General features: G+C 44.4%; 1 protein-coding gene across 8 annotated transcripts in view; it reads left to right on the forward strand.

The window, feature by feature from the left end:
* Positions 1–24,535, forward strand: part of GRM5 (glutamate metabotropic receptor 5) — a 517,392-nt gene that overhangs the window by 474,899 nt on the left and 17,958 nt on the right. For 7 of the 8 annotated variants that reach the window (XM_077485011.1, XM_077485017.1, XM_077485010.1 and 4 more), the window contains exon 8: positions 2,272–3,211. In XM_077485011.1, coding sequence (XP_077341137.1) covers positions 2,272–3,211 — 940 coding nt within the window. Of the gene's footprint in view, positions 1–2,271; positions 3,212–19,306; positions 19,458–24,535 lie in introns of those variants that run through there. The other variant, XM_077485018.1, reaches the window with a different exon arrangement.

A 24,535-nucleotide genomic window follows, 5' to 3' on the forward strand; every position in this document is an offset into this window, starting at 1 on the left:
CGGCCCCTTTCTAGGTTCCGGGCACCTAAATTACATTGGCGGGGTGGTGTTTTTGAAGTACCTGATTAGAGCCACAGGCTCTATTAGGCGTCAAAAAAGGTGACCTGCGAGCGCCATGCTTGGCACTGGCAGTTCACCCAGGTGTGTTAGAACAGCGAATGAATATTCGCTGTCCTAACACTCAACCGCCTCTCCGCTGCTCGGGTCTGTTACCCGTCACCTGATTGGCTGAAACGACAGGTGCTGTAATTGGATGCTTGATGGGAAAGGGAGAAGAGATTAATGGAGGACACCACTCGGAGGACCCTGCTCACCGCTGTCACCTGCTGACCCACCAAAACAGGGTAAGTGCCAGGCAGACGGCGAGCGGGTGGGGGGGTCACAGTGGCAGTACTGGAAAGCACAGTGACAGCATTCGATGAGCAGAGTGGCAGAATTCTATGTGCAGAGTGGCAGCATTCGATGGACACAATGGCAGCATTTGATGGCACAGTGGCAGCGTTTGATAGGCACAGTGGCAGCATTTGATGGGCACAGTGGGAGCCTTTGGGCACAGTGGGAGCCTTTGGGCACAGTGGCAGCCTTTGATGGGCACAGTGGCTGCAATTGATGGGCACAGTGGCTGCAATTGATGGGCACAGTGGCTGCAATTGATGTTTTTTTTTCAGTATTTTTTAGTTTGTTTGTGCCCCCCCGAAAAATTTTGAGCACCAGCCACCATTGCTCGTAAGGTAACAACAAGGTTACCAGGACTTGAGATGGATCAGACTGTGGAAGCTGGGGAAGGTACAGAACTAGTCAATGCTTATCTGGCAGCAGCAATCTTTATGTCGAGCTCCAGACCTCCACTTCTCTATCAATCCGCCGGGGCATGTAATTGCTGGGAACCGCAGCACAAGGATTACTTCGAGTGAGCCCAAAAATCATCAAATAGTCCAGGCGGTGTAATCCTTATGCTGCGGTTGCTGACAATTACACAATAATTAAAATTTAAAATGCCCCTGTCTACACGTGTTTGCTCACAGAAACGGTGTTCAAACCACACATGTGAGGTATCGCCATGAATTTTAGAGCGAGAGCAATAATTTTAGCCCTAGACCTCCTCTGTAACTCAAAACATGTATCCTGTAAAAAAATATAAAGCATCGCTTATGGGGATTTTCAAGTGCCAAAGTTTGGCGCCATTCTACAAGCATGTGCAATTTTGAAGTGTGACATGTTGGATGTCATTTTACTTGCCGTAACAACTTCTTTCATAGTATACAAAAAAAATCGTGCTTATTTTACTGTTTTTTTTTTATTTAATGCATAAAACGAACTGTTTTTTGTTCCAAAAAAAGCGTTTGAAAAACTGCTGTGCAAATACTGTACGAGATATATATATATATATATATATATATATATAGTGTATGTATGTATATAGTGTATGTATGTATATGTATATATATATATATATATATATATATATATATATATGTGCTGCGCAAATCGACAATGCTATATAAGTACCTGGAATAATAATAGCTGAACTGTAGGCTGGATAAGAGCCAGGGAGGAGTTAATATTTTTATCAAGTTTTGATTTGTCTGTGACCCCATGGAGCACTTTTGGCTGACTTCCTGTTCCTATGGCACTTGTATAAGAAAAGTGAGGGGAAATCTTAAAGGAAATATGTTTAGGCTAGGGCTGGGCTTTAACGTCTATCTATAGTCAACATAAAAACCACAGAAATCAGCACAAGGGACATACCTTAAAGTAGGATGTGTCCCTTGTAATGATGCCTCTTCTATTAGGTCAAAATCCTTCTCTGTCCATGTGCAGCAGAGCTTAATAGAATTGTGGGAGCTGTCACAGGTGCTCATCAAGAGTGCCTGACTATGTCCGCCCTTTCTGCCCAACTCCGCTGTTCATAGAAGCTGTATTACAGCTTGAATTGAATGAAGAATGATTCATGAATGGAGGATGAGCAGATGATTGAAAGATCCACCTCCTCCATTCATACATCCTGTTTTATTCATAGAAGCTGTAGTACAACTTTTATGAATGGAGGAGCTGGGTGGAAAATGAGGGCACAAGGGGCACATCCTGGTGACTGTAAGTTATGTCCCTTGTGCTGATGTCTGTGTCTTTTATTTTGGCTGCACTTAGGCTTTAAGATGCTTGATGCTTTTTAAAAATGTATTTAATTAAATTTCTACTACATGGTAGATTTCTGATATCTTTTGATGAATGTTCTGAGATTCATTGTTTTTTCTGTTTATATTCTTTTAGGATGTGAACATATCCCAGTGGAATTCCTCAGGTGGAGTGACCCAGAGCCAATCGCTGCTGTCGTCTTTGCATGCTTGGGCCTACTAGCGACCATGTTTGTCACAGCAATATTCATCTTATACAGAGATACTCCTGTAGTGAAGTCATCTAGCAGGGAGCTCTGCTATATCATCCTAGCAGGCATCTGTCTAGGCTACCTGTGCACCTTCTGCCTCATTGCAAAACCACAACGGATCTACTGCTACCTGCAAAGAATCGGGATTGGCCTTTCTCCGGCAATGAGCTATTCAGCCCTTGTCACCAAAACGAACCGTATAGCACGGATTCTGGCTGGAAGCAAAAAGAAAATTTGTACCAAGAAGCCAAGGTTCATGAGTGCCTGTGCCCAGTTGGTTATTGCATTTGTCTTAATCTGTATCCAGTTAGGCATCATCGTTGCATTATTCATCATGCAACCCCCTGATGTCATGTTTGACTATCCCAGCATTCGAGAGGTCTACCTGATCTGCAATACCAACAATCTGGGTGTAGTCACTCCGCTCGGTTACAATGGGCTGTTGATCCTGAGTTGTACCTTCTATGCATTCAAAACTAGAAATGTGCCAGCCAATTTTAACGAAGCAAAGTACATTGCTTTCACTATGTATACCACCTGCATCATTTGGCTGGCCTTTGTGCCAATCTATTTTGGAAGTAACTACAAAATTATCACCATGTGCTTCTCAGTGAGCTTAAGTGCCACGGTGGCACTGTGCTGCATGTTTGTGCCAAAGGTTTACATCATCCTGGCCAAACCAGAGAGGAACGTCCGAAGTGCGTTCACCACTTCCACCGTGGTGCGCATGCATGTGGGTGATGGAAAGTCTTCTTCAGCTGCCAGCCGCTCCAGTAGCCTGGTCAACCTATGGAAAAGAAGGGGATCATCTGGGGAAACATTAAGGTAAACAATTTAAATAACATTCTCTTTGTTAAGCTCCATGGATTGCACCTATTTGTACTTTTTGGTGTAACCAAAGTGTTATTTTATTTTGTCAAACTACATATCTTATACTTAGATATAACCTTTTGATGATTTCCTTATAGGTGGTCATTGGTGATGTGATATCATGAAAACGTTTGGGGCTAAGGTCATACACTATATTGTTTGGTGTAGTGTTACCAGTGTTTGTGGTTTAAAACTTGCCGCTATCCTATCAATACCTCTCATGAATTGTGAGATCTGCTTGGGGAGCCATCGGACATAAGTAGTGCTTAATCATCAATGCTTGCAAACCCAGAAGTCACCCGGACGTGAACAGTGACATGTACACTGTTGGATAATGTGTGTTGACCAATTAATCTACATGCTCTGTGTTGGCCCCATGAGAAATGACCACCCAGTTTCTCCTCTATTCATCAATGTGTATAGGCCCTAGAGTTCAATTTCACAATGCTTTCTTTGCCCTGCTGTTCGATTTAACACATGGAGATCAATTAGCATTGAAAGTTGAAGCTATCGATTCCCACAGGAAGTGTGTTGGTCAGGGGTTTAAAAATGCCCCAGAATAAATGAGAATAGGATATGCCCAACTATACTACAACGACTTATATAGAGAAACAGAAGGAACATTTCCATCTTCAATATGCTGCGTACATGCATCAGCCTGGTTAGTAAAATTATGGTGGATCCTAACAGGGTGGCCACATGATTGCAAATGGCCAGATCTATCTTTGCTTGTCCTATCAGTCAGAAATCATCATATATCCATGGCCAATATGAGTAGAAGACAGAATGCTGTGAAGGAGTAGAATCGGAGATAGCAAACATTAAACTTATCTTTTTCCATTGCTGAAGGTCTAAGTGTCAAGAATAAAACATTTTCTGGTTTTGTATACTTTCATGATTTTGGTGTCACCAGATGTGATAGCTTGTGGTGGAGTTATGTTTATTAGACACGTTTACTATTTGCATCTAAGATCATCAATTTAACCTCATTGATCCATGAGATATAGATTTGTATGCAGGGGGTTGTCACACTGCTGGGGGTGGGCAGGGGAAGCTGATCTGCCGATTCACTGCTAGGAAGGGGGAGCTGTTGAGTCAATGCAGGGAGGAGAGAGCAAGGCAAGGTGAGTAGACCTAAGCAACTTTGGCACTTTATATCTAAGAACTTTGAGAATTAATTGCCCCACGGTTGCTGCAGCTATAGAGGTCACTAATGACTTGTTTTAAGCTCATTTATCTCTTGTTAAGAAAATATAAATACTTCAGTTTCCATATCCTGGCCAAAAGGGTCACTTAATTTCACTATTTCAAAATAACAGTATGTGAGTATTGTCTATTGCTCCTGTGCACGTGGGGTAACACCTGGCATAAAGGTGTGCTTACTAATGCTCGGGACCAGCTGTCTGCGGTCTTGTGAAGAATCAAGCATTAAGCAGTCCCTGAATCAGAGATGAGCCACTTGTGTGAAGTGCTAATGTACAGCATTCCTCCATAAGGTGTTTTGCCCCAAGTAACTACACACTTGTGTAGATGTATGTGTTGCATTCAGACGGATAAGCAGAGCTGTTGCCCACTCCACTAGTCCAGCGTATCTCTGTTAGCTCACTCCCAGTAACATAATGGAGTGGCGCTGAGTACGTAGCTGGCCACATGCCCTCCCTGTACCTAGTGAACAGGCCTTAGCCCACGTACACACGGTCGGAGATTTTGCCAACCAAATCCGTCGGATTTTGCCCGTCGGATTTAGTCCGACGGATTGTGTCCAAAACTGTTGCATACACACGGTCGGGCCAAGTTGGCGAAAAATCAGATCTTTCAGAACGTGATGACGTTATTTCGTTACGATGGGACTACATTCAGGCTAGTAGCCAATAGCTTTGATGTAGGAATTTGATCTGAGCATGCGTGGCACCTGGTCCGATGAAAATGCTCTACACATGATCGGATTAGGTCCGTCCGGCCCAGTTGGTCGGGAAATATTTCCAAATATGTTGAAAATTGGGTCGGACGGAGATTCGGACGGAATCAGTCCGATGCATACCACACACAGTCGGATTATCTGACGACACGGTCCGATAAGACTCATTCCGACAGATTCTCCGACCGTGTGTACAAGGGCTTAGATCTCTTTAACACTAGTCTGCTCCCAGTGACAAGAGAAGACGGACAGCCAGGGACACTAATGCCCCCGCTACTGGAGGACCTGTCACCTAACCAAATACCACACCAAATGACTGGTTGCTGTAGCTGTTTTTCTTATGGTTACCCATGGCAACTACCCCTTCTTCATAGTCTTGTGATTTAACCCCTTGTAGTGGTGTTACACATACCCCATGGTGCTATTACAGACCCAGGGTCTTAAGAATATGCCAAGACCCAACATGCACCCCTTTTGAATAACTTCAGACCAGGCTTAGTGCAGTTGAACAACTTTACAGAGAATTCAGCAAAACAGTGTTTACAATGCATAAACGTTGTCAACCTAGCCACACCTAACTGAGGCTGCCCCAGGTAAACTGAACAGGTGAAGTAATAACAGGAATAGTCCATCCTTGGAAAGGCATGGGCGGAGAAGTCCATGTCCTTGGGATGTCCTGATGAGTCGATGTCTAGTGCTGGACCACAATTACCAGCAATACCGTCTTCTTTTTGGTCCCGGCTCTCCTGGGATGTGGACAACGTCTCTTTTTTATAAAACACGGGAGGGAGACTGGACCTCAGCCCGCGAACACACTCACACATGGAAGACAGTAAAATGGTAACCCCTTCCCTCTACCTAGGCAGCCATGCTAAAGTAGGCTACCTGTCTACAAGTATCCTTAGCTCTCCTTCTTTTAGCTATATAGTTTTCTTCATTACTGCATGGGTATAGAGTCTGTGGTTAACTTTCATCGATCGCCTTTGGTAAAAATCCAAGGACAGACTGTAGCAGTTTCCAACTTTTATGGAAAATTGAGAGGATACTCTCCTGCCCCCTGCCTAGTGAGACATTTCAAGGGGCATTTTGCAAAATGTATGGAATGCCCTGCCAAAGGAACGATGCTTGGCAGCTATGGTGTACAGCGAACGTTTAGAAATTATTTGAGTGGAATATGGACTAAGTTAATATGCTTTACGGACTTTTCTGTTTTTACATATTGCTGTTGAATGCCGCTACACATTTCTATGCACAAAGTATAATATATGCAAGTACATTTTACTTAAATGTAGGCTTAATTTCCAAGAGTCTTTAAAGGTATAATAAATGTTTGCTTTTGGGTTTAAGTCCACATCCATAGTAGTCTTCCACCGTTTAGGATAAAGAAACAACCTAGTGAAATAGAAATTCTCACATAATCTTGAATGGCTGTATTTCTCAGACCTGTAATAAAGGCTGCCTACTGCACTTGCATTTTGCTAATCAATGGTGCTAAATTGATTTTTTTTGATAAGTGAAAACCTGCTATGAAATGTGTATATTATAGATAACATCACCCATCACGAAATATGTACCCGATCATTGATTTGTAAGCTAAGGATAATAAACTGCATATTCTCTGTCTGGGGAACTTGGGCTTTATTACAGCTGGAATGCATTGATTCAAGATTGTATGATAATTTATATTCTATTGGGTCACCTTTTTTATCCTAAACAGTGGAAGACTGCCATTGATTGGAAACCTAATGTCATACCATCGATTGCATCATATTCCCTAACGTGTGGAAAATACAGAGAAAGACAGATCAATATCTGGGTTAGCTTCTTAACTAAGAAGTGGTATATAGCCCATATGGGGGGGGGGGGGTTGTATTGATTTTATTATTTGTCTCCTCTGATAACAGTAGGCTTTTCTTTATTTTTTCTTTTGTTGCTCATAGAGGGAAAATCAGATTATTATTTTCTTTGGGGGGGGGGGGGGTTAGAAGTCACAATTCAAATTCTTTTTGTTTTATTTACAAGGGCTGTATCATAGGTAATGCAAAAGTGGGCATAACTTTTTTATAAACTGAAAGAAGACCTCCGCGCCCCCCCCCCATTTCTTTTTATATGACCCCGCTTACCTTATGGTGGCATCTGCACATTTCAGATACTCGCGCATATAGTGGATCCAGCATTGTCCCGCTGAGATCCTCTCATCCTCTCTCCCTCCCACGTCTCCGCGTTCGGTGTGATGTCATTGAGAGGCCCGCCGGCTCTTCCAGGTTCAGCTGGCAGGCCTCTCGATGACATGCCAATAAGCCCACCCCTCCTCCATTCTTTGAATAGACGTCACAGCGGGCAGGATGCACATCAATTGCCTATTGACGCGCATGGGAAGGAGAGGCCGGATATTCTTTCTAAAAAAAAAAGGTAAACAAAGAAAAAATTAAGCCAGATACTTCTGTAGGATGGGAGGAGGGGTGGAACAGAAGAAACTTAAGGAAGAGGGTGAAGGTCCGCTTTAACCACTTCAGCCTCAAAAGAATTTATCGCCTTAATGACCAGGCCATTTTTTGCAATACGGCACTGCGTTACTTTAACTGACAATTGTACGGTTGTGCGACGCTGTAACCAAAGAAAAAATTGATGTATTTTTTTCCCACAAATAGAGCTTTCTTTTGGTGGTATTTAATCACGTTTTTGATCTGCGTTTTTTATTTTTTGCACTAGAAACAAAAAAAGACCGACAATTTTGAAAAAGAAACCCAATATTTTTTACTTTCTGCTATAGAACATACCCAATAAAAAAAAAAATTAAAAGTCCAATTTCTTCATCAATTTAGGCCAATATATATGCTGCTACTTATTTTTGGTAAAAAAAATCCCAATAAGCGTATATTGATTGGTTTGCACAAAAGTTATCGCGTCTACCATCTATGGGATGTTTTATGCTATTTTTATTTTATTTTTACTAGTAATAGTGGCGATCAGCAATTTTTTTTGCCCGACTGCGACATTGCGGCAGACAAATCAGACACCTAACTGACACTTTTGACACTTTTTTTATTTCAAAATTTTTTATTTTGTAAAGCATACAAAAAATACTTGTAAGTAACACATCAATTCAAACAGTGTGTGTAAATAGGATAAGGGAATACAGCAGTTCAGTGGTATACAATAGTTCTTCCGGACAGGGAGTCAATTTATGCAGTCTGAAGAAAGACAGTGCAATGGGGAATAACAACAGTAGAAGGTCAGGTGGTCAGCCTCTCCACGGGCCTGTTGGGATCATACTGTGCCCAGGGGGAGGGGAACCATCGATGGAGACGGGAGGAGACTGAGGGAGAGCAATAAAGTGATAACGTGCTAAGTTACAAACAATATTCCAAATAAAGTGTTTTCGTGCGGAATATGATAAAATGTCCATATGGTGAGAAAAAAAGCAATCAATATAATCCTAAAAACAATATGATGATGAACCAAACTAAAAAATTCTTATTACAATAAGTAAGTTCAGTGGTAAATCCGGATTCCTGTGGTAGCCTCACTCTGTGATTCAATGTGGTAATGGAGTCAGTCCCCTTTGTGCCTCAGTAATATTAATAGAAAAAGGAGGACTTCATTGTGTAGTATGTTAAAACTTTTATTATGAACACAGTAAAGATCCCTTACAGGGTACTCACATTTGCATGGCACTACAGGGCACCGCTCCAAAATAGCAAAAAACCGAGCTGCAGCGGCTGATATTGTGGTGGTATGCCGATCGTCCTTAGTGGATGCACTAACTAGCATTCCGTCATGTCCCCTTCCCCTCGGATTTACCACTGAACCATTTACAGGTTCCATTGACCAAGCCTAATCAGCAAGGTTACACGCGCTAAGGTAAGCGGCCATTACCTGGAGGGAACACCTGAGTGCACATGCAGCACCTTAATATTGGATTGATATCACAGCAACCACTGAATCGCATGGATTACATTGGAGCACTTTTGAACTTTTTTTGATTGCACAGCACATTGAAGCACTTTTTCTCACACACACACACACACACACACATACATATATACATATATATATATATATATATATATATATATATATATATATATATATATATATATATATATATATATATATTAGACATATACATGATATTATTGTAATAAGGATTTTTTTGTTTGGTTCGCCATCATATTGTTTTTAGGATTTTATTGATTGTTTGTTTTCTCACCATATGGAAGTTTTATCATATCCTGCACGAAAGCACTTTATTTGGAATATTGTTTTTAACTTAGCACGTTATCACATTATTGCTGTTGACATATAGCACATCTTTACATTTTATCATTTCACTATTTGGATTTTATGTTTGAAAGTGCAGCGTACTTTAGAATATTGGACAGTAAAAGCACTGGTTCAAGAAAATAAGTCACGCATTAACATTTCAAAGAACAAAATGTTCATGGGAATGTCAGCATATAGATTTGCAATTAGTGATGGCCGAACGGTTCGCCCGGCGGTCGTTTCGCGGCGAATTTCCGACTTTCGCCGTCCGCGGGTTCGAACGCCTTTTTCCGTCGTTCGCCCCGGCGGACTTACGTGTTTAATGTATACAAGAACTTTAACCTTTCGTGACACGTTTATCATGTGTTACAGGACAACCAATTGAGACATGACAGCTCATGGACACTTGGACATTCCCCCTAACCTATAAATACACCCGATCCGGTGGCCATTTTACATTCTTTCTTCTGTCACTGTAGGGAAAGGATCCTGTGTGGAGTAGGGACAGAGAAAACGCTAGCTATTTGGTACACAAAAGTTCTTTTCAGGACTGGTATAGGTGTTAGGTCAGCAGCCTGAGTTTCTTTTGTCAGTTTAGATAAAGGGACAGAGCGCTGTATGCTGCTATTTTAGGGACAGCTCAGCCAGATTAGTCTTTCTTCATCATCATCATCATCATCATCATTAGCTGTTACTATCAGGTCCACAAAAGAGCTATTCCAGCTAATCGTTCCAGCCTACTCTTTTTTGCCAATTTGTATAGGGACAGGCAGGAAGCAGTGTGTCAGGCAGTGAGGATAATTTTAAAGACTTGCTGTTACTATTAGTTCCACAAAGGTTCTTTTCAGGACTGGTATCAGTGGTACGGTAATAGGCTTGTACACGTATAATATTCTTTCTTCCAAATATAGAAAGAATATTATACTTGACTGCTGCCCTTCTGCTGCAGTCTGCTAATCATTCACAACTCACTTGTTCCACAAAGCTCTTTATCAGGACTGGTAACTTGGTCTGTCTAGGGTGCTACGGTACATAGGCTTGGGTGCGGTACAGTCTGCTGTTCTGTAAGGACCGCTATCGGTCCACAATACATAGGGTTGCCGTGCACTACTGCTGACCGCTGCCCTATACTGCAGCAGTCCTTCAGCGGTATAGGGACTGACGCACAGTCTGCTAAACACTAATACACAACCTGCTTGGTCCACAAAAGTTCTTATAAGGACTGGTAACTTGGTATAGGGTGCTACGGTACATAGGCCTGAGTGCGTTACAGTCTGCTGTTCTGTAAGGACCGCTATCGGTCCACAATACATAGGGTTGACGTGCACTACTGCTGACCGCTGCCCTATACTGCAGCAGTCCTTCAGCGGTATAGGGACTGACGCACAGTCTGCTAAACACTAACACACAACCTGCTTGGTCCACAAAAGTTTTTATAAGGACTGGTAACTTGGTATAGGGTGCTACGGTACATAGGCCTGAGTGCAGTACAGTCTGCTGTTCTGTAAGGACCGCTATCGGTCCACAATACATAGGGTTGCCGTGCACTACTGCTGACCGCTGCCCTATACTGCAGCAGTCCTTCAGCGGTATAGGGACTGACGCACAGTCTGCTAAACACTAATACACAACCTGCTTGGTCCACAAAAGTTCTTATAAGGACTGGTAACTTGGTATAGGGTGCTACGGTACATAGGCCTGAGTGCGTTACAGTCTGCTGTTCTGTAAGGACCGCTATCGGTCCACAATACATAGGGTTGACGTGCACTACTGCTGACCGCTGCCCTATACTGCAGCAGTCCTTCAGCGGTATAGGGACTGACGCACAGTCTGCTAAACACTAATACACAACCTGCTTGGTCCACAAAAGTTCTTATAAGGACTGGTAACTTGGTATAGGGTGCTACGGTACATAGGCCTGAGTGCGTTACAGTCTGCTGTTCTGTAAGGACCGCTATCGGTCCACAATACATAGGGTTGACGTGCACTACTGCTGACCGCTGCCCTATACTGCAGCAGTCCTTCAGCGGTATAGGGACTGACGCACAGTCTGCTAAACACTAATACACAACCTGCTTGGTCCACAAAAGTTCTTATAAGGACTGGTAACTTGGTATAGGGTGCTACGGTACATAGGCCTGAGTGCGTTACAGTCTGCTGTTCTGTAAGGACCGCTATCGGTCCACAATACATAGGGTTGACGTGCACTACTGCTGACCGCTGCCCTATACTGCAGCAGTCCTTCAGCGGTATAGGGACTGACGCACAGTCTGCTAAACACTAATACACAACCTGCTTGGTCCACAAAAGTTCTTATAAGGACTGGTAACTTGGTATAGGGTGCTACGGTACATAGGCCTGAGTGCGTTACAGTCTGCTGTTCTGTAAGGACCGCTATCGGTCCACAATACATAGGGTTGACGTGCACTACTGCTGACCGCTGCCCTATACTGCAGCAGTCCTTCAGCGGTATAGGGACTGACGCACAGTCTGCTAAACACTAATACACAACCTGCTTGGTCCACAAAAGTTCTTATAAGGACTGGTAACTTGGTATAGGGTGCTACGGTACATAGGCCTGAGTGCGTTACAGTCTGCTGTTCTGTAAGGACCGCTATCGGTCCACAATACATAGGGTTGACGTGCACTACTGCTGACCGCTGCCCTATACTGCAGCAGTCCTTCAGCGGTATAGGGACTGACGCACAGTCTGCTAAACACTAATACACAACCTGCTTGGTCCACAAAAGTTCTTATAAGGACTGGTAACTTGGTATAGGGTGCTACGGTACATAGGCCTGAGTGCGTTACAGTCTGCTGTTCTGTAAGGACCGCTATCGGTCCACAATACATAGGGTTGACGTGCACTACTGCTGACCGCTGCCCTATACTGCAGCAGTCCTTCAGCGGTATAGGGACTGACGCACAGTCTGCTAAACACTAATACACAACCTGCTTGGTCCACAAAAGTTCTTATAAGGACTGGTAACTTGGTATAGGGTGCTACGGTACATAGGCCTGAGTGCGTTACAGTCTGCTGTTCTGTAAGGACCGCTATCGGTCCACAATACATAGGGTTGACGTGCACTACTGCTGACCGCTGCCCTATACTGCAGCAGTCCTTCAGCGGTATAGGGACTGACGTACAGTCTGCTAATCACTAACACACAACCTGCTTGTTCCACAAAAGTTCTTATAAGGACTGGTAACTTGGTATAGGGTGCTACGGTACATAGGCTTGAGTGCGGTACAGTCTGCTGTTCTGTAAGGACCGCTATCGGTCCACAATAGATAGGGTTGACGTGCACCACTGCTGACCGCTGCCCTATACTGCAGCAGTCCTTCAGCGGTATAGGGACTGACGTACAGTCTGCTAAACACTAATACACAACCTGCTTGGTCCACAAAAGTTCTTATAAGGACTGGTAACTTGGTATAGGGTGCTACGGTACATAGGCTTGAGTGCGATACAGTCTGCTGTTCTGTAAGGACCGCTATCGGTCCACAATAGATAGGGTTGACGTGCACCACTGCTGACCGCTGCCCTATACTGCAGCAGTCCTTCAGCGGTATAGGGACTGACGTACAGTCTGCTAAACACTAATACACAACCTGCTTGGTCCACAAAAGTTCTTATAAGGACTGGTAACTTGGTATAGGGTGCTACGGTACATAGGCTTGAGTGCGGTACAGTCTGCTGTTCTGTAAGGACCGCTATCGGTCCACAATAGATAGGGTTGACGTGCACCACTGCTGACCGCTGCCCTATACTGCAGCAGTCCTTCAGCGGTATAGGGACTGACGTACAGTCTGCTAAACACTAATACACAACCTGCTTGGTCCACAAAAGTTCTTATAAGGACTGGTAACTTGGTATAGGGTGCTACGGTACATAGGCTTGAGTGCGGTACAGTCTGCTGTTCTGTAAGGACCGCTATAGGTCCACAATAGATAGGGTTGACGTGCACCACTGCTGACCGCTCACCTATACTGCAGCAGTCCTTCAGCGGTATAGGGACTAAGAGTTTTGTCACAGGGTCATTTAAAAAATGACATGCAGAGGAAGAGGCAGGCCCTTCCGCAGGGGTGGTAGGGGTAGGGCAGGAGCAACAGGCTTGAGCCAAAGTGGGAAGTTGCAGAAGGTGCGTTCAATTACTTTAAAGGATGCACCAGACTTGGTTGAGTGGCTCGCTCAGCCTTACTCTTCTGCACCCTCCTCATCCTCTCGATCTGCACCCTCTTCTTCACTCTCTGCTATGTGCACCCCCAAAGACACTACCACCAACAACACGACCACCACCACCACCACCACATACCTTCCGCTTGAGTCACTGGAATTATTTTCCGATCCATATCAAGAGGACATTTCTGATGCGCAGCCACTCTTGGTATTGGATCAGGAAGAGGAGGTAGCAACAAGCGCTACTCAGCAGTCTGACGCCAGTACCCAGATCAGCCCAAGGAGGAGGTTGGTCCCCGGTGTTGCTGCCTACTCTACTTATAGCGGTGGGGAAGGTGACGTTGATGATGACGTGTCTAGTGATGTCACGTGGGTGCCCACAAGAGAGGAAGAGGAGGGGAGTTCAGAGGGAGATATGGACCAGCAGATAGGGAGGAGAAGCAGCAATGACTTACATTGCACAGCAGGGACAAAGCAGACTGCAAATGTATCAGGAGCGAGTCATCGACCATGTACGGTCACATCTGGCGCTCCCAGGACACCGGCACATGGCTCCGCAGTGTGGGCTTTTTTTAACGTGTCCGCTGCTGACAATAGCGTTGCCATCTGCAATCTTTGCAGTCAACGCGTTAGTCGCGGTAAGCCCAATACTCACCTAGGGACGACCGCCTTAAGAAGGCACATGAGCAGCCATCACCGAGCCCAGTGGGAGCAACGGAACACACAAAGCCACACTGCAGGCTCTCACCGTCCAGCCTCGTCTTCTACTTCTCCTTCTCCTCTCTCCTCACAATTGTCCTCCACTCCACCTTCCATCACGCCAAGCTCACATTTTTCTGCAAAAAGGCAGGCTTCCGTGGGCCTAATGTTTGAGCGTAAAAAAATGATGACGCCGGATAACCCTCTTGCCCAACGGTTGGCGGCTGGCTTGTCAGAACTCATAGCCCGCCAACTACTGCCATATAAACTGGTGGACTCGGAGGCCTTTCGCAAATTTGTGGCCATTGGAACACCACAATGGAAGGTCCCAGGAAGGAAGTATTTCTCAGAGAAGGGCATCCCAGAGCTATATGGCCATGTTCAGCGGCAAGTGAATGTATCTCTGGCACACAGTGTCGGTGCCAAGATACATCTGACCACAGACACGTGGTCTAGCAAACACGGGCAGGGAAGGTATATCAGTTTTACTGCCCACTGGGTGAACCTTCTGACGGCCGTCAAGCATGTAACCCGTGGCACCCGTGTAGATTTGGTTTTACCGCCACGGATTGCATGCAGGCCTGACTCTTCTTCTCCTCCTCCTACTCCATCCTCCTCCCTCTCCTCCTCAGCTGCCTCCTCCTTTTCCGCTGCTAGCGTCTCTTCCACTGCACCGCCCAAGCTCCCCAGAACCTATTCCACATGCCAGGTGAGACGTTGCCATGCCGTGCTGCGTCTGTTGTGCCTGGAAGCAAAGAGCCACACTGGCCCGGCACTCCTTTCAGCTTTGCGTTCACAGGCAGATGAGTGGCTAACACCGCTCAATTTGACAGTTGGTAAAGTGGTGTGTGACAACGGTGCCAATCTGCTTAGCGCATTGAAACAGGGCAAAATCACGCACGTGCCGTGCATGGCACACGTCTTAAACTTGGTCGTGCAGCGATTCCTTGTCAAATACCCTGGGGTCCAGGACATCTTGCGGCAGGCAAGGAAAATCTCGGCCCATTTCAGAAGATCTTACACGGCCATGGCTCGCCTTGCTGACATTCAGCGGCGACACCATCTGCCGGTCAGACGTCTTATTTGCGATTGCCCGACGCGATGGAACTCAACCTTCTATATGCTTGATAGGCTGCTCCAGCAGAAACGTGCAGTTAACGTCTACCTGTATGAACTCTGCGAAAGAAACGGTTCTGGGGAGCTGGGTTTTTTTTCACCGCGCCAGTGGCTGCTCATGCGCGACACATGCAGACTTCTGCGGCCATTTGAGGAGATCACCAAACTGGTCAGTCGCAGCCATGGCGCCATCAGTGACATGGTACCTTATGCCTTCTTTCTGGAGCGTGCATTGCGTCGTGTCATTGATCAGGCTGTGGAGGAGCAGGAGCGGGAAGATGAGGAAGTCGCAATGCTGGATGAATTCCCAGGGGGGGCTACTCTATCTGAGACAAGTCAACAACAGGAGTCTGATGAGGAGTCAGAGGAGGATGGTGCCGGGGCGGATGAGCAGGAGCAAGAAGAGCATGCTTTAAACCTTTCTGGGATCCCTGTTGTGCGAGGATGGGGAGAGGAGAATGAAGAGGACGACATTATCCTGGATGATGAGCAGGAGCCAGGCCACCACACCGCTTCCACTTTAGTGCAAATGGGGGCCTTCATGCTCCAGTGTTTTAATAGGGACCCCCGTATAAAAAGCATGAGGGTCAAGGACCAGTACTGGGTGGCAACGTACTTAGACCCCCGGTACAAACACAAAATGGCGGAAATGTTACCGCCGTCGCAGAGGGCTGTCAGAATGCAGCACTTCCAGGCCTTGCTTCGAGAAATGCTGCATTCTGCTTTTGCGTGCGCTGGCAGAGGAGCAATTCCCACTCCCAGAGAAGGATTTGCGGGTACCAATCCAACAGCGCCTGCAAGAAGAGGCCGGTTTGAAGATGTGTTGGTGACTTCGGATATGAGGTCATTCTTTCAGCCGACCCATCGACAGGTGTCATCCGGATCCAGCATCAGGGAACGCCTAGACCGTCAGGTGTCCGACTACATTGGGTTAACGGCCGATGTGGACGCTCTGAGGAGTGATGAACCCCTAGACTACTGGGTGGGCAGGCTTGACCTCTGGCCAGAGCTTGCCCAATTTGCAATCGAACTGTTGGCTTGCCCCTCATCCAGTGTCCTGTCCGAAAGGACGTTCAGCGCAGCAGGGGGGATTGTGACCGATAAGCGTACTCGCCTAGCTCACCACAGTGTTAACTACCTCACATTTCTAAAAATGAATGAGGCATGGATCTCGGAGGAATTCAACACATGTGATCAGTAGACCATGTATATGTCTATAAACAATTTTTGGAATCAAGCACACAGACCTTCTTAATTCATTTGGCTCACTTCCCTGACCCAAAAAAGCACACCGTACTATATGCCCCTACCCTCCTCTTTGAAGAGGTTGAGCGGTGTCATATTTCTACTGGGGCTGCTTATTATGAGGGGTTCCCACCATCCCTGTGCTGTGCTGACTTCCTCCTGGGTGTTCTTATTATGAGGGGCTCCCACCATCCCTGTGCTGTGCTGACTTCCTCCTGGGGGTTCTTATTATGAGGGGATCACACCATCCCTGTGCTGTGCTGACTTCCTCCTGGGGCTGCTTACGGTGCTGCTGTCAGCGCTGTATGTCACGGAGCTGCTGTCAGCGCTGTATGTCACGGAGCTGCTGTCAGCGCTGTATGTCACGGAGCTGCTGTCAGCGCTGTATGTCACGGAGCTGCTGTCAGCGCTGTATGTCACGGAGCTGCTGTCAGCGCTGTATGTCACGGAGCTGCTGTCAGCGCTGTATGTCACGGTGCTGCTGTCAGCGCTGTATGTCACGGAGCTGCTGTCAGCGCTGTATGTCACGGAGCTGCTGTCAGTGCTGTATGTCACGGAGCTGCTGTCAGCGCTGTATGTCACGGAGCTGCTGTCAGCGCTGTATGTCACGGAGCTGCTGTCAGCGCTGTATGTCACGGTGCTGCTGTCAGCGCTGTATGTCACGGAGCTGCTGTCAGCGCTGTATGTCACGGAGCTGCTGTCAGCGCTGTATGTCACGGAGCTGCTGTCAGCGCTGTATGTCACGGAGCTGCTGTCAGCGCTGTATGTCACGGTGCTGATGTCAGTGCTCTGTATTACGGTGCTGCTGTCAGTGCTCTGTATCTCCTGCACCCTCTTGTTTGCCTACCCTGGTCCCTGACCTTCCCTCTCCTCCATTGCCTTCATTAGCTCCATAGTCCTGAATTGTCAGAACAATTTCCCAAATAAAAAAAAAATGCTTGTAGTTATCGATCCCAAATTCACCTCATACATGTATTATGCTATTGTCCAGGTGGTGGGACTACGTGCTACCCCCTAATAATTACCCCGTGGCCGCAAATTCGACCTAAAGGTTTGCGAAATTCGCCTCCCATTGAAGTCAATGGAGCCCGCGGCGAACGGTCGTTTTCGCGAACGTTTGTGTCCGTTCGCGTTTCGCGTTCGCGAAACGTCCCGTCGGAAGTTCGTCCATCACTATTTGCAATATTGAGGTCCCTGCTATAATGGCTGCAATGCATATATGTATACTGAATAAAGTCTTATGCAGTGGAAAAATAAATAAATGTAGAGCCAAGGTGGTGAAGGATATGATAAAACGTCCATATCATACTCCTCAGTCCCAATGAAGGTTCATAGATGTACTCCACAAATTTCATAAATCCATGTGTAGTTATCACCACGTGTCCCCGTCACCATAAACAAAATGCCTGCTTACCAGATTGTTAGACCTATAGAAAAGGTCAACTGGCCTGTGGCTGATTACCTTGCCAGGGCTTTTGAACTGCAATAGCCCCGGTACACAGTGGTCCTGTGGGTGCTCCGTCTTGTCCTCTCACCTCCGCTTCTCCTAGGGGGTTATACGATGTGGGGAGGAGCTACCAGAGACATTGGGGGACCAAAGAAGTCAAGGATTGGGGCCACTCTGTGCAAAACGAACTACACAGTGGAGGTAAGTATGACATGTTTGTTATTTAAGAAAAAAAAAATCGAAGCCTTATGCCGTGTGCACATGACCAAACTTTTTGACTGCTGCAAAGTTCCGATGGAACGAATCCATCGGGCAATTCGATCGTGTGTGGGCTCCATCGGACCTTTGCTGTCCAAAAATCTGACGGACTTTAGAAATAGAACATGTTTCAAAAATTTTTTGCCGGAACTCCGCCAGACCCAGTTCCTATCGAGAAATCTGCTTGTGTGTATGATAGTCTGACAGACAAAATCCAATGCCAGGGCAGCTATTGGCTACTGGCTATGAACTTCCTTATTCTAGTCCGGTCGAATGCCATCACATTCGAATCTGTCGGACTTTGGTGTGATTGTGTGTGGCCAAGTCCGTACATTCGGAAAGTCCTTCGGAACTCCACTGAAAGTCAGTCAAGAAGACAGTTGTAGTCCGTTGAAAAGTCCGGTCATGTGTACGCGGTATTACAATCACTTTAACATTACTCAACTCCCTATACTAATCCTCCTTCGATCATCCACCACTGCTTTCAGCCAGGAGCAAAAAAATGAAGATTCTCTATTTTAAGCTTACACAGAGCTAGGGGCTGTCTTCCCCATGTGACAGCATTGGGCCAATTACCAAGCATGAATTATGTTGCATTAAAGGAAAGCTTTGTTATACCTGGAAAGAACATGGGCAAAGCACAAGTTTTATGTTAATGGCTATTGTAAGCACGTCTGGCAAAAAAATTGAAAAAAAAGTTGTGAACAAAGAACAAAATTAGACCAGCCCAGTTATGATTCTAATTTTCATAATTTCCAAGCTGTGAACAAAGAACAAAATTAGACTAGCCCATTTATAATAAAACTTTCATTTCATTGTTTGTGTACTTCCTCATATTTTTGTACATGTGGTTAATATAGTGCACCCTGTATTCATATTTCATATTTATTCATTTGTTTATAGTTTGTTCTTGTTTTCCAGTCTTCGCACCTCCATCATCAGACCATCCGTTCCACATGTAAGTCTCATTTCAGTGATTCATAACATGTTCACTTTATGTTCTTCCATAGTCTGCCATCTTTTTTATATTTTGAAATGTATTTCAGTCATTTCATGAAAAATTATGATGACGATCATAATGGATGATGATGACGACTAGCACATGAAAATTATTTAATTCAAACTTACCTTAAACTGGGAATAAGGTAAATAAGACCATAATTTATGAGTTGGCTTTTTACGTACAAGAATTTTCATGGATCCTTTTCGGAACACAGCAAAAAATAGGAAACTAACAAATAAACCAAAGTCATTTTTATAGGTGTACAAAGACGAGACTGACCTCTTCTAGTCAAAAGAAATGATGTCCAGACAGCAGAGTTTTTAAAAAGAAGTCCTGTCCTTGAAGTATATGACTTGAATGCTTGACTGATTAGCTTCATCATCAGAATGATTGGTAATTAAGTGAAACATTCAAATAAAAATAGTCTTGATTACATTGTCCTACCATTGTGGCACCTATTAAACCTCAGTATGGAAATGTTCCTTTATCCCATGAATGCTTGATAAGATCTGCTAATTAGAACTTTGACTGGGCTTACTTAAGTCTTATTAGGACTCTGGGTACTACTTGTTCCTAACTAGTGGAACATTTTGCATCTGTTATCATTCCGTCTTTGCAAAATGCTTGATGCGCATATTCTTCCAAGAAGTTGAGCTTGTATTACAAGGACTGCACCAAAGGCAATGCCAAAGTGAGCATTTTTTTTAATTAACTTCCATAGGTTATTTAAATTTCATATGTTGGTAGAGCAACTCTTCCTCTATAGTAACTCATCATCTTTTTCATTGCAGATTGAAAATGGATTCAGTGCAGTAGCACTGTACCATCATTGACTTCTTGACTAAGGAAGGGTGCAGGCTGTATGACATCCACACAAGGCTAAAGAATGTTCACAGAGATGACAACATTGACAAGTCGCCAATGACAAAACTTTGCTCTTGTCAAAGGTGTCATCTCGGTAAACATTCTGTAGCCTTTTGTTGATATTGGACAGCCTACTTCAAGAACTCAATGAAAGCACATTATTTATGCTTGGAATCCATTATTTACATGCAAAGAAGAAGAAGAACCGTTGCTATAGGGGAAGAGTTAAGTGTGGTACACACTATTAATTTTTTCTGTCATCTCCAGTTAGAGCTGTTGTACTAAGCATAGTTAGATAGTTACACAGTAGGTGAGGTTGAAAAAAGACACAAGTCCATCAAGTCCGACCTATGTGTGTGATTATATGTCAGTATAACATTGTATATCCCTGTATGTTGCGGTCGTTCAGGTGCTTATCTAATAGTTTTTTGAAACTGTCAATGCCCCCAGCTGAGACCACCGCCTGTGGAATGGAATTCCACATCTTTGCCGCTCTTACAATAAAGAACCGTCTACGTAGTTTAAGGTTAAACCTCTTTTTTTCTAATTTTAATGAGTGGCCACGTGTTTTCCGTGAAAACGTTTTATCCCTATTGTGGGGTCACCAGTACAGTATTTATAAATTGCCAAGCAGCAGCTTGGCATTGCATGTCATTGCTGAGCCTATCATCTACTAGGACCCCCAGGTCCTTTTCCATCCTAGATTCCCCCAGAGGTTCTCCCCCCAGTGTATAGATTGCATTCATATTTTTGTCACCCAAATGCATTATTTTAAAATTTTCTACCTTAAACCTCATTTGCCATGTAGTTGCCCACCCCATTAGATTGTTCAGATCTTTTTGTAAGGTTTCCACATACTGTGGAGAAGTTATTGCCCTGCTTAGCTTAGTGTCATCCGCAAATACAGAGATTGAACTGTTTACCCCATCCTCCAGGTCGTTTATGAACAAAATAAATAGGATTGGTCCCAGCACTGAACCCATGTGAGGTTACTTCAGTGATCTCCCCCGCTAAGCTGTTATGTTTTGACAGGGAGACTGCCCCCCGCCAGAACACTCAGATCAGTCGGATGCTAGTTTTTCAGCATGGAGGTCCGACAGAAGCCAGCCAAATGGCTGGCTTCTGTTGGACAGACTGACATACACACAGGCAGAATGTTGTCTCCTGACATTCTGCTTGAGTGTACAGGGCTTTACTCTACCAACATGTGAAATTTGAACACCTGAACAACCTATGTACTGTATGTTAATACAAAAGTTATGCCCGCTTTTGCATTACTTTTTGTACAGCCCTCGTATATGAGTGATGGAAATAGAAGGCAGATAGTAACAAAGGGCAACTTTACAAAAAATAAAATGGTGGATTGGATGGAAGTGGGTGTAATTTATGTATAATTTTCACTGCACTCCACATTCTCCAAGCTTTCGCTTGAAAGACACAATCCCAGTACACCTTCAGATGTCTAACATTTTCTCATTGATCATCTAGTATTGGCTATATTGATTAATTCTGCTCTGGGCTGTGTATAAATAAGTGGAAGAGAATGCCACCAACAGATTAGTCCTGAAAACACAGCAGGACTGTATATTTGCAAGCTGTATATTTGCTTACTAGCGAGAGTTTTCATAAACATTCGGAATCAAAACCTTTGTTTGGTCATATGTAATGGTTTTCGATTCTCAGGGCATTGTGATATATCTAGCAGTATGTAGTCACTTTTAGTTGGATTTGTTTTGTAATGTTGAAAACGTTTCACTGCTCAGTGGCTTCCTCAATTTTAGGCTGCTTTCACACTGAGGCGGTTTTCAGGTGTTTTAGCGATAGAAATAGCCTCTAACGCCTGAAAACCGCCTCCCCATTCATTTCAGTGTGACACTTGGGCGGTGTACTTGCGGGATTTTCTGAAAAGTCCTGCAAGCAGCATCTTTGGGGTGGTTTGGGAGCGCTGTATACACTGCTCCCAAAACGCCATGCACATTAAAATGAATGGCCAGCGCTGCCGAAGCACCTGCGGAGATGCTACAGTGTGAAAGTAGCCTAAATGAATGTTGGTCATATACCCCAGTATTTATATCCACCCTGGACAACTCTTATTGTTGTTTGTATTTAAACCCCAAAACAAAAATGTTATATATATATATATATATATATATATATACACACACACATACACACAGTAGCTCACAAAAGTGAGTACACCCCTCACATTTTTGTAAATATTTTATTATATCTTTTCATGTGACAACACTGAAGAAATGACACTTTGCTACAATGTAAAGTAGTGAGTGTACAGCTTGTATAACAGTGTAAATGTGTTGTCCCATCAAAATAATTCAACACACAGCCATTAATGTCTAAACCACTGCCAACAAAAGTGATTATACCCCTAAGTGAAAATGTTCAAATAGGGCCCAAAGTGTCAATATTTTGTGTGGCCACCATTATTTTCCAGCACTGCCTTAACCCTCTTGGGCATGGAGTTCACCAGAGCTTCACAGGTTGCCACTGGAGTCCTCTTCCACTCTTCCATGACGACATCACAAAGCTGGTGGATGTTAGAGACCTTGTGCTCCTCCACCTTCCATTTGAGGATGTCCCACAGATGATCAATAGGGATTAAGTCTGGAGACATGCTTGGCCAGTCCATCACCTTTACCCTCAGCTTCTTTAGATAGGCAGTGGTCGTCTTGGAGGTGTGTTTGGGGTCGTTATCATGTTGGAATACTGCCCTGCGGCCCAGTCTCCGAAGGGAGGAGATAATGCTCTGCTTCAGTATGTCACAGTACATGTTGGCATTCATGGTTCCCTCAATGAACTGTAGCTCCCCAGTGCCGGCAGCACTCATGCAGCCCCAGACCATGACACTCCCACCACTGTAGGCAAGACACACTTATCTTTGTACTCCTCACCTGGTTGCCGCCACATACGATTGACACCATCTGAACCAAATACGTTTATCTTGATCTCAACAGACCACAGGACATGGTTCCAGTAATCCATGTCCTTAGTCTGCTTGTCTTCAGCAAACTGTTTTCAGGATTTCTTGTGCATCATCTTCAGAAGAGTCTTCCTTCTGGGCTGACAGCCTTGCAGATCAATTTGATGCAGTGTGTGGCTCATGGTCTGAGCACTGACAGTCTGACCCCCCCCCCCCCACCCCTTCAACCTCTACAGCAATGCTGCTAGAACTCATACGTCTATTTCCCAAAGACAACCTCTGGATAGGACGCTGAGCACGTGCACTCAACTTCTTTAGTTGACCATGGCGAGGCCTGTTCTGAGTGGAACCTGACCTGTTAAACTGCTGTATGGTCTTGGCCACCACACTGCAGCTCAATTTCAGGGTCTTGGCAATCTTCTTATAGCCTTGGCCATCTTTATGTAGAACAACAATTCTTTTTTTCAGACCCTCAGAGAGTTCTTTGCCATGAGGTGCCATGTTGAACTTCCAGTGACCAGTATGAGAGAGAGAGAGTGAGAGTGATAACACCAAATTTAGCACGCTTGCTCCCCATTCAAACCTGAGACCTTGTAACACTCACATGACCCCGGGGAGGGAAAATGGCTAATTGGGCCCAATTTGGACATTTTCACTTAGGGGTGTACTCATTTTTGTTGACAGTGCATTAGACATTAATGGCTGTGTGTTGAGTTATTTTTGAGAGGACAGCAAATCTACACTGTTATACAAGCTGTGCACTCACTACTTTACATTGTAGCAAAGTGTAATTTAAAAATGTGAGAGGTGTACTCACTTTTGTGAGATACTGTGTGTGTGTGTGTATATATATATATATATATATATATATATATATATATATATATATATATAGATAGATATATATAGATATATAGACCTCACTAGTTCTTAAATTACGGTAGGTGGCTTCTTTAGTTTTATTTCTCCAGGCGTTTCCTTCCCTTATTTTCACTTGGTAATCCTGAGAATAATGTATTTCCTGTCCCTGGATGGCTATGTTTATCCCTCACCTGTTTTTATGGATGGAACCATGGTTGTGTGATCATGGACTTCAAACATATCTGCCTTTCTTCATCTCATTACACCACTGATAGGAAGATTAGTCGTTTATTTAAAGCGGACCTTCAGTCATTTTTTCAACTTTCCAAAATGTATAAATCTTCTGCCCTTGTTGTTTTAACTTTGGATAGTAAAATATTATCTCTTTAAGGAAGATAAGTTTGTTTTATGCTTCTAGTTCAGTGACAAGGGCACAGTATTTATGGCAAAATTTAACAGATATTTGTTGTACTTTCTGAAAATA

The sequence above is a fragment of the Lithobates pipiens genome, unplaced genomic scaffold, assembly GCF_037356315.1.
Source record: "Lithobates pipiens isolate NorthernLeopardFrog02 unplaced genomic scaffold, aLitPip1_a1.2 Scaffold_17, whole genome shotgun sequence".
NCBI classification, from domain to species: Eukaryota; Metazoa; Chordata; class Amphibia; order Anura; family Ranidae; genus Lithobates; species Lithobates pipiens.